The following is an 11,385-nucleotide window of genomic DNA, read 5'->3' as shown; positions in this document are numbered from 1 at the left end:
AGCTGTAAAAATGACTAGTGAAATAGAACTTCAGAGTAATGAGAATGAGAAAGAATTACACATGACCAGGGTGAGGCGGTTCACGCTAATGTTGTACTGAGACCAGATTAAACCCATGTTAGTGAGACCCTCTCCCCTCCACTCCCAATTCTGGGAAAAGTAGCTTGAATGGAGAGCTAGTAAAAGCCATCTTGTTCGATACACTTTCAAACCAAGACAGCTGTTTGACGTTCTTCATTCACAGCGTGCTTCAGTGGAGGAACGAGGAGAAAAAAGCAATGCTGTAAGAAAAAATTATGTAGTGTTTTATTGAATTAAAAATGGACCTCTCTTCAAAGTGTCTTTATATAACACACAGGAAAACTTCAGCAGTCATATAAATATAGCAAAAGAAACAAGTATCAAAAAAAAACCAAACAAACAGTATTTTGGCTCAGTAAAGTAACTTTCCACCCAAGGTAGGCATAACAAGTAGCAGTTTTTCATACAATCTATTCCAGACAGCAAAAACAAAAATTCAGGAGGCCAGATGTTGCTGGAGCTCTGTTGGCTGGCCTGCAAACCACAAACTGTCAAGGTAGAAAATGCAAAGTCAATATTATGCCCTAGTCCTCAGGGTATAAATACAATACTTCCAGTGTCTAGTCTTCACATTTGATAAAGGAATCTTCTGACAAGAGTTCCAAAACCAAACCGCACAGCTTCTGTCCCACTGAATTCTTCTGTCAATGTGAACCATAACAATTCACACATCACACATAACATTCACCTTTCCCAGATGGATCTCAGTAACTTGGGATGGATCTCAAGGCTCTTTTACCCTCTCCCCCAACAGGCTGCCACCAAACACACACCATATTGAAAACGAGATTGAGTGCAACAGCTAAGTGAATGTGGCACTTCATGACCGAAAGTGTTTCTTCCCTGACTTTTTTGTCTTGTACAAAACATAGAATGAGAACAGAAGATAGGCATATGCGTTGGTCTGTACATACATGACATTCATCAATAAAACATTCCATTATCGTCAAAGTTGGAGATATCTTGACATTTCAAATGCACATTTTTCCATTCCTGTGAAGAGATTCTTATGCCAGTCTGGTCAGACACACACTCAACACACAAAGCTTGAAGCTCAGAAGGCACTGTCCCCCAGAAGCAGAGTTTCAAATTTCCAGCACACACGGAAGTAACCAAATAACTTCAGGTGGGAGAGGAAGCTATTTCCATTGTTTTTGTCACCAGTGAGGCAGAACAAGAGAGTCACAGCATCCCATGGTCACTGGGCAGTTCCGTGGGATGACACCTCATATTATCAGTTTCTTTTGGTTGAGAACGGAGGGAAGAAAAGCCATGAAAGAAGAAAAAGCCAATAAATACTGTAGTGTCAAAATGAAGGAAGCAGTCTTCAAAGAGCAGAAGAATTCCGAATGATGCAGAGCATTATTTTTTTCAGATGAACAAATGACACCAAAGGATCAACTCAAAGACAAAATTTCTGCCTAATACTGTAATTAACAACAGCCTTCAAGTACAGCTTGGAAAGCACTGGAATTTGACACAGTAGTAAGCTAGTTGTTCTGTGGTAAGGGAGTTGTATGAGAAAAGATTTGCTGAAACTTGAGTTGGAGGAGAACAAAAGGTGCTGCCAGACAGAAGCTAATACAACACAAACAGGAATTCAGAGTTGCAAGCAGCAATTAAAGGCAGATCTGAAACTCTTGCTACAAATAAATCATCACAATCTACTCAGAAGTCTTCTCTTGAACGTCTGTAGTAGGATAATTATCATCACTGGAGCAAACAATCACAGAAGAGTTAGTATACACAGCTTCCCCCCCCCCAACCCAGCTAAATTTAATTTAACATATGGAAAAGCTAGAGTTAGAAATACCTTGTTATTGTGACTTGTATCAAGAAAAATCACCATAGGTCTCTGCCTTACCTATGCCTACCTGCATGCTTTGCAACTGCCATGTAAGCCAAGACTTCATTTTAAAATTAGTAACAAACCTTTTGCCTTTTTCCTACTACTGCACAATTAGCAGAGTTGTCATATTTCTTCCTTGGAAATGCAGTCAATTGTTCATTAAACCTACATTTTAAAAATCACAAAAATGGTGCAATATTTATCTTCCCCAAACACTATTAAAAAAAAAAAAAGGCAAAAATCACTAGCCACAGAAGCAAAGCAATGCCTGTGTAAACTAACTTGAACCATGGGTTAGTTTCCAGATTAATATACAATTCAAACTCTGAAATTGTCTAAGTTGTTCAGGAGGACCAAATATGCCTTATGCTCCGAGCACACAGCCCACTTGTAACAGACACTCGCTGAAGCTTCCATACAAAAACAAATCTCTTAACTTAAAAATGTAAACTTTTGAGCATACACTGAAAAGCACACGCGATTTAGCACTCACATCTCTCATTCCTGTAAAATTCATAGCTATAAACATGATTTTAAAGAGATTTGATAATTTCTTAACAATCAATTCCCTGCAAAAGAATTTATTATTACGAACTACATCACTGTCTATAGCATCTTAGCTTCAGAGCTAACAAAATTGTGTTGTACACAATATTGCTAAAAAAAATAAAAAAGAGGGAAAGGAAAAGCATTTGACATCCGCAGTAAGTTTAAAAAAATTCCTTTCCCAAACAGCTGCACAAAAGTTGCTACTCTAGCATAAATTCATCTGACCCCAGCCAAATTAGGTGCCCAGTCATCTTAGATTCCTTACAACATCAATGGAGAGGGGAAAAAAGAAAAGCAAACAGCTACAGGCAATAACACAGGCCATCTCTCTCACTCTCTAAGTACTGAGCAACGTTATCTTAGCTCTATTTTCTAAATGCACATGGAGCAAAAAAGCATGACCACACTATCCCTTTACTTCTGCCATTGCACTTGGACCCCTCTAGGAACCAGATCAACTCATTGACCTGGGAGAAAGCTACAAGGAAAAGAATTTCTGCCGTGTTAGTCCGTTCAGGCAGCTTCAGTCTTCAGAGGTGACAAATGCTAAAGCCAGCACCCTGGCTGGGAACAGGAGGGGAGACCTGCTCTCTTTCACCAATGGCATCCCATGAAAACTGCCCAGCTGTGTTGCCTGTGCACTGAAGCCCTCTGCTCCCTAAGGAGAGGGGGATGAAGCCAACCATCCTGCACTCTGCATGAGAGAATGTGTCATGAGCTCATTGCTCCACATGGCTAATAAGAACATATTATGCCACATAACTGGAAAAAAAAAAAGTCCTCTGGAGATTTAAGATTTTTATGACCTGGTACAGCAATATAATATTATTTTATGATGTCTGAGTGGGATAAGTGACTGAAAACCATGCAGTTCTTTAAAACGTAAAAAAGATCAGGTAAGAGAATCTATGCTTTGCCAAGTTGAATAGTATTTTTGGGGGGTTGGGATTGTCTCTTACCTTTTCTCTAGGATGATACCACACTGACGCACTAACACAGATGGAATTATCTTAGAGCAAATTGAACAAAGCAGCAAATAACAAACTTGTAACAAATAAGATTCATGTCATTTCATTAAAAAAAAAAAAGCGCAAACATTTACTGGCATCAACCAAGCCCATTACATAACATCACAATTATAATTAATACAGTTCCCTTCATATTCAACCTTAAACTGATGGAAAGAAGTTCTCTTTTTTCCCCCTTCTATTTTTAAAGTCAAAAATATTCCAACAAATCACAGTGCAATTCTCTTGAAAGAGAATGTATTCTCTGTATCCTTATGTACTTCCTATATGGCTTCCATGTCATCAGTGTGCTACTGATGGTATTTCAAGACATTCTGTTGATTTGGCCAGAAGAAAGTGTGATTCACATCTGTAGACAAAGCTGTAGTACCTTCGATCCAGAAAATCTGGATGAGATTGTCTGTACAAAACAGATACATATGACCTTCAATTCATCCATCACTAATTATAATGAACTTCGGCAGTGATTGTCATTTTTCTGCTGTTATTTAGGAAGAATTGGTATTTTATGGTAACAAGTGAAATCCTGATGAAGATCCACGTTTTCTGGACGGCATGTGATAACGTACTTTTTTCCAGAATCTGGTACTTGCTGAACGAGACCTTTCCGAGAAGTCACCTTTCCATCGGATAGCCCCATACTTTTGCTTAATATATTTGATGGATTCTGGCATGTTAGTATAATCTTGTATTTTTTCAAGTTCAATCAGAATTACTTTAATACCATCCTGGATAAGAGCATTATACATGGCTAGATGCTTTTCAGACGCGTCTTCTAGAATACTGTAACATGATGGTTCTGGTACTAAAATAACTATCACTCTTCTACTTTGACGGATTTTTTCATCTGCAATACTGATGACAGCTGTAGAGAGAAAAATTGTGGAAAAAAAAAATCAGGCTGTTTCTCAGGGGGTTATTTTTTGTTACTCATGTGTTGCAACTGCTTCATTCACTGTTTGGTATTTGAGCCTCCCTTTACTTCACAAACAGGGACAGGATAAGAGCACCCAAGCCGTTACTGTGGGTTAGCTGACGAGTAGAGATTTGGCTAATGCAGCACTCTGACCACATGAAAACATATACTGACCACATGAAAACATAAGTATTTGTATTGCATAAACAGAGAAGAGCTACCAACTTTCTACTACTTATCTCATTGATGTCATTTTATTATTACCATAGGTGAAATTGCAAAAGATTCAGAAGAGTTTCTTCATTTCATCTCACATAAGCAGTCAGTGGGACGGACTTTGCAATTTTCAGTGTCAGGTGCTAGAAATTGAAATTTGATGTGCATATACACACAAAGGAAACCTCCATGAGGATTTTAAAGCCTTGTAAGGCAATGCTTTGTAAGAACTTTCACTAGGGAAAAGTACTCTTGGATTCAGACAATCTTTCCTGATAACTTTGTGTTGCTTTGTATTCATTTTTCTTCACTTGCAGTGTCTGAAAATCCACTGCACCCTTTACTGCATCCCTCTGTGTTCTGACAGCAATCCTTGAAGCAAATAAAAATGATACAGTTCAGAAGTTCTTCTGCTAAATGGTACCTCAAAGCAATAGGTTCTTTTCATATCTTTTCACCCACATGCTTCCTGCCATTAGTCATCATTCACAAACACTATTTCAACTCTTCTTCCCCTCAGTATCATTCCATCTTCAGATGTCTAGGCTAGCCAGACATTAACAACAACAAGTCTCTAAGACCTAAGTAATGATGAGGGAAAGGCTGAGATAAACAAACTCACAGACTATCTCTAAGGGAGCATCCAGTGCTGAAATGCCTCATTCTTCACACAGAAAAATGAAAATCAGAGCTCTTTAGATGGTGAAAGGTATTTATTACCACACCTGTTTGATCTTTTCCTGAGTTATATTTGCAGCTCACTTCAGCCGCTAATAAGAAAACTCAAGTCTAATTTGTCTTTAGATAGCTTACCTTCTCCTGCTAAATCATTCCTCCCAAATATAAAGAGGTTATATCCACACTGTCTTTCTAAGACCTCTGGCAGTATCTTCAGAGCAAAAATATCAGATGAGTACAAGCAGTTCTCTCTGTTCTTTGGATACAGAACGTAGGCATCATAGATCTTCCCATCTGAAGCTAAAAAATATAAAAATGTAACCTAAAGACATAAACAGAAAAACATTCCTAAACACTACCCCACTCCACTTGAAGCATTACTTTGGGTTCTAATACTACTATTATCTAAGCATGCATAATTATATCAAGCCTGACGTATTTGTAGAATCAGGGCTTTAAGATTCGGTACACTGGATCTGAATAGGCAAGAAACTTGCAAAATTAGATAGTTTAAGTATTCTTTATTCAACCCTGAATTAAATATATATATGCGTTACCAGTGAATTGTCTAGAAAATAGCTGTTCCAGTAGAACAAGTGAATCCTTAAGAAACCCAGCAGCCACATAACTAGATTATTTTTGTAACCTGAAGTTTCATAACACAACAATCACTTAGACATGAAAACAAAACAAAATATTTGGCAAATTTCATGATCAGAAGCACATTAGGTATTTTGGAACCAGCCTTCCAGAAAGACCAAACTTAAAAGGCTTCACAGAAATCCAACAGAACGACAGCTTCCAGTAGATATTTTCTCTTTCTCTATCCACATACCTCCCCTCAAATGTTTGGAAATGACTCATATTTAAACATGCTGCTCTTATAGATACACCAGTCTTATAGCACACCAGCCAACATTATTCTGAACGCCAGGATTTTACAGAAAGTAAACTAACTAGAAATGACTTCAAATAGGAAAAAAAATAAAATAAAGTGAAATTTGTCCTGGTTCATCCGGAGTGAGGGGCAATTCCATTGTATTACTGCTTTTTGTAAGAATAGTAATTAAATGATATCTGAAGAGCTGCGGCCAGAACAGCATTCAAACCACTGAATTGGGTCTTTAAGAAAAGGAATGATAGAATTGGATTCTTGAAAAGTTGCTGATTTTCCCCTGTAGATATTTTTGTTCTCTGAACTAGTTCTATACATCCTAAAAATGTGTCATATTTTCAAAAACCCCAAACAAGACCAATCATGCTTCAGTGAGGTTAACTCATTGCTTTGCAAGAGAAGATGGAGACAATCTGCTCATTACAACACACAGCACACTCAAAGTACACCTTACTGCAACATAAGCATACCTTTTTCACCCACGAAAGGATGGCAGGAGTTCCGATACCAAAGCACAATATCAATTTTGAAGATCTTGTAGATAATGAGTGTAACAAACACTAAAAATACCAAAGAAACTCCTCCTCCAATCAAGTAACCCTGGATGTTCTGAGCTGCAGTAGAAAGTGGAATAAAAGGGGAGACACAAAAATATAGTTATAGATAAGAAATAAGATGAGATGTTAAAAACTGGCAGTTTTCCCCTCAAATATTTAGTCATTAAAGGATTAAAAAAAAAGATGTAATGAATGACAGGACTGAAAGTTTTCCTTGTATTCTTTCTACAAATACTGTTATTTGACAAGTGTGCTTTTATCTTTCAGAGTACCTTAACAATGAGACAAGAGAGGCTACTCTTCAGCCAAAGCACCGAAATATTAATATTATATATATAAATTAAGATTATATTATATATATATATATATATATATTAATATTAATGTATAGCCCAGAGAATTCTCATACAAAATTTGATCAGGCAGAAAACAAGAAAGTCAGAGGAGAGGAGAGATGACTTTCTGACCACACTGTTCTCCACAGACCAAACAGCTTTTCATTGTGTCAAGCCTCTTCAAAGACCCACCACTGAACCAACTAATTTGTTGTCCTTAATAGATTAAAAAACAGATTAAATAAATAGATTAAAGCCCACAAATGACTCCACAAACTGCAATTTTTAGTTCATGCATTTAAGAATGTCTGAGGTTAATTCCTACCCTGTCAATCATTGTGAAGGCCTTTATTTACAGTAAGCAAATAATTTGTTTGTAGGTTATGTAGCAAGATAGGGCTGGCATCCACTTTCAGTCAGTTATCTGTTTACAATGTGGCCAGCTAAATGTAAATTTGAAAGTGACACCTGTCAAAGGACTGGCTCACAATCAATAAAATCAGCTTTGTCACTTAAGAGACCAGGGAATATTCTGTAGCTATATTAAAAAAACAAAAAAATAAAAATGGACACTTAAAAAAATCTAATGATTTGCTTTTTCTGTGAATCTGTTCTTGACTACAAAGAACGAATTTTTTGAACCTTGCATCTGAGTTTTTACAAGCTCATTTTACCTTTACTTGAAGGTTCATCTACCAAAAAGATATTTCAGACTAGCCAGTGCCAGGTCAAAATTACCCTGTCTCTGAGCACAAGACAGGGGCGTTCAACAAGAAGCTGGATGCTCCCAACCAACATTCCTGAGCCTATCTAGAAGGTGGTAACAAAGCATATGCATCAGTAATCAAGTAACTCCCTGACCTTCCAAGCAATCTATTTTACTGTTTCACTTCATCATTGTTAAGAGCTTTTCCTACTATCTAAACAGATTATTTTTTTTTCTCCTAGCAATCTGAGCCCATTATTTGTTACTGTAGGACAGGACAATTAGGTAGCGCATGTATGTTCAGTTGCTTTTGACACACTGGTCCATACTTGGTTATGTTTCCCCTCAGCTCTTTAAGAGAACTGGCCGTTTTCACTCCTCTTCTACACACATGATCTCCTCTGATCCACATGCTTCTTCACAAGTGTGCAAAATGAAGCACAGAATTCCACTGAGGCCTAATATTTGCTTCAATGTATTTAAGTATTTCATTAATGCTTGCTAAAACACCTAACAAGAAAAGGCAAAGCAAATTCAAAGTGCTACTCCCTTTAATTTTGCTAAGAAACAGTTTTAGTTGCAAGTAGTGTGGTATCAAACTAATTGAAAAGTAGGCATCATTGATCACAATTTTTATCAAGATTTGATATTTTACCTGGGCGTTCCAATTTGATGTATGATGTAAATTGTTGAGACTCATATATGAAATGACAGAAAAATTTATAGGCATAATCCTTTAGTTTCACTTTTGAAATGTTAAATTTTGTTCCAGCTACAGTAATTCCATGAGGCATCCCCTTTCTGTCATTAAAAAAGGATTAAAATAAAAAAAGAAATATCAGTATAGAAACTGGAATCTCTGCTGAATCTATCTCACGTTAAACACTATTTGCAAATACATGAACATTCATTTTTGACCTCTACAAACCTAAGAGGTTTGTAGAAAAGAAAGCAGTTTGCAATGTAGCACCAGACTTTTTTTTTTTTTTTAAACTGATGATGGCACTTGGTGGAAACAACAATGCTTCTGCATGAGTCTGAACTGATATGCTGAAAATCCTGTCACCCTTTCCCCCCCACATACTTCTTTGTAATAAGTTTTAAGGATTATAATTAATAGCAGTGGTTGCTATAATGAGAAAGCATCAATATATCCACACTCTACAATAGCGCAGACCAATCACCACAGAGTAACAAAGGTCCTGCTCTCTTGGAAGAGAGATGTTCTACAACAAGAGCTTCTCCTTCATGTTCTTTGAAATTAACAGCCACATCTGTACTTCAACAGGGCTTTTTTTTTTTTTTTTTTTTTGCCTTGGAACAATCTACCCTTCCCATATTAATGATGGAGGGGAAGATGTAGTCTATTAACAAAAGAATTTCATAAAAACAAATGTATATGTAAGGCTTAAATATGATATGTTTCATAATAGCATTCTAAAAACGTGTGTATGGCTGCTTCATTCCATTTGTATCATGTATTCATGCATTCATGCATCAGTGTTTATAATAAATTATTTATTTTTAAAAATCAAGCAGTAAGAATATAATGTACTTGATGCACTTTTAAGCAGTCTTTCAATGACTACTGCCATTGACTACTAGTCAACTTTACAGTGAATTCATTGCAAGTAATTCATTGCAGATTATATCACCTAGAAATGCACTTACAGTTCAACGTACAAAGATACTTACTCATAAAACTGTTCCCTATAGGTGCTATCAAAGTCATCAACATATTCATCGTTAACTTCCCAGTATGGAATCAAGCTATTTATGCCAGAGGATACATTGCATTCCATGACTACGTGAGAGCCTACAAAACAAAACAAACCATTTAAATATAGTGATTGAAACTCTTGTAACAGAAGCAGGATCAAGTGACCAGGGAACAACTGGGAAAAGGAGGGATAAGAAAAAACCCACCTACCTTATGAAAAGCAGAGTCCATTAAACTCATCCATTTCTACTCCACAACTGGGTGTCTCCAATCTGGATGTGAATCCCACCCTAAATGTAGGTAACTGAATGTTCATGTCTACATGTGAACTAGATGTCTAAGCTATAACGGAGTTCACCTCCACTGGATTCTGCTCATATTAAAATAGAAACCTGGGTCTTATATCTGAATGGCTCTCTGGACTCCACTGACTATTACTGAAAGATCTCCAGGGCCCAAATCAGTTGCCTATACATAGTAAGGTGACATCTGAGATGTTCTCCAGAAACCCAGACATCTGTAGGGAGCTGGCAAATAGGCCTCTAGATCTTCAGAAAATCTGCATATCTAGAGCAGCCAGTTCATCCAAAACAGCACTAGACATCTATGTTCAGGCAACTGAATTGAGGTCCTATTAATAATAACATGAGTTGAAGCCCCTACCTACCTCATATGCAGATACCCATGTGTAAGTGTCTCCCTCTAGTCTCATGTGTGACTGCTTTCTTAGGATCTGTGAGGTACTTAAAGCTGGATTTGGGTACCTTAGACCAGCTAAAATGAACAATAATATGACAGCAAGTTATAATCAACAGTATTCAAGCCAAAACGAATGTGGATCAACTGTTCATTTAAAATACCAAGGAATCTAAACAAATTGTCCCATAACAAATCCTAATACAGGCTGAGGACCACACGCAGGCCCTGGACTGCTAGTTACTTTATTCTCCATTTTCTCAGCAAGTACGATCAAAGGAGAAAGAAAATCCTAAAGGATGCATACAGTAAATGAAAATGCTTTTTAAGGTCCTAGGCACTTCTGACTCCTGAGTAGTGGTTGCACTGGCAAGATTTTTTTCTGAATTATATGGGAAGTCGTAATTAATTTACCGGTAAGAATTTGGGATGAGATTTACATGACATTTGAGTGGCTGCAAGATTCAGTACAGGGAAACGCTACCATGATATTACTCTATTTCTTCCACAGTTACAATTGCAAAGGAAAAGGTAAGTTTTCATAAAAAGATGAGGGCTGTATGAGTTTATAAAAGGATGGTAGCAAGCATCCCTATTTCAGCCTAAGATCTGGTAAATAGATTTCCTTATTAGCAGCACATATAGTGCTTTTCCTTATTAGAGCACAAATAGAGCTTTTCAGACATGTATTTCCAACAAAACCAGAGAAGCTGTAATTACCAAAAGAGAGGAGGCTGTTGAGCCATTTCTAACTATTTCCAACAGAGTTAAATGATCATCTGAAGACCACAGCACTGTAAGTCTGTAAAATACTATTTGTATCAGGTCCTGAATTTTCCCACTTCTGTAAACTTCATTGTTTAAAATAAAACCTTCTAAACTTTGAAGGAAAATAACTCCTATTAAAGCTTGTTCTTTATTCTGATCAAAATCTCATCCTCACCAGAATCTGGCAACTTTAGAACAAGGTATCTTTCACAAGTTGTAGAAGTCAAAAAAGAAAAGGAAAAGAAGAAAAAGGAAAAAAAAATGGAGGAAAAAAAAACAAGCAAGGAAACAAACTACCCAGTATCTCAGTATTGTTCACTTTAGTTTACTACCGTGTGCTCAAAGTCAGAAGTTGAGCAGGACAAGATGTTTCACATGAAGTTGTAAACTC

The 11,385-nt window shown here is 36.9% G+C and overlaps 1 protein-coding gene across 20 annotated transcripts in view; it reads right to left on the bottom strand.

Moving 5' to 3' along the window:
- Positions 1–282: 282 nt before the first annotated feature.
- The window catches only part of LOC118253534 (interleukin-1 receptor type 1-like), a 56,466-nt gene continuing 45,363 nt past the window's right edge, over positions 283–11,385 (bottom strand). For 14 of the 20 annotated variants that reach the window (XM_050714648.1, XM_050714650.1, XM_050714664.1 and 11 more), the window contains 5 exons: positions 9,506–9,626; positions 8,466–8,611; positions 6,683–6,826; positions 5,453–5,617; positions 283–4,372 (listed from right to left, as the gene is read on the bottom strand). In XM_050714648.1, the coding sequence (XP_050570605.1) occupies positions 4,014–4,372; positions 5,453–5,617; positions 6,683–6,826; positions 8,466–8,611; positions 9,506–9,626 (935 nt within the window). In that variant the 3' untranslated portion in view covers positions 283–4,013. Of the gene's footprint in view, positions 5,012–5,452; positions 5,618–6,682; positions 6,827–8,465; positions 8,612–9,505; positions 9,627–11,385 lie in introns of all 20 variants that reach the window. The other 6 variants (XM_050714672.1, XM_050714685.1, XM_050714676.1 and 3 more) reach the window with 1 other exon arrangement.

This window comes from Cygnus atratus, chromosome 1 (assembly GCF_013377495.2).
Source record: "Cygnus atratus isolate AKBS03 ecotype Queensland, Australia chromosome 1, CAtr_DNAZoo_HiC_assembly, whole genome shotgun sequence".
NCBI classification, from domain to species: Eukaryota; Metazoa; Chordata; class Aves; order Anseriformes; family Anatidae; genus Cygnus; species Cygnus atratus.
The sequence above is the reverse complement of the archived record's forward strand: the minus strand, read 5'-3'. Positions and strand labels throughout refer to the sequence as shown.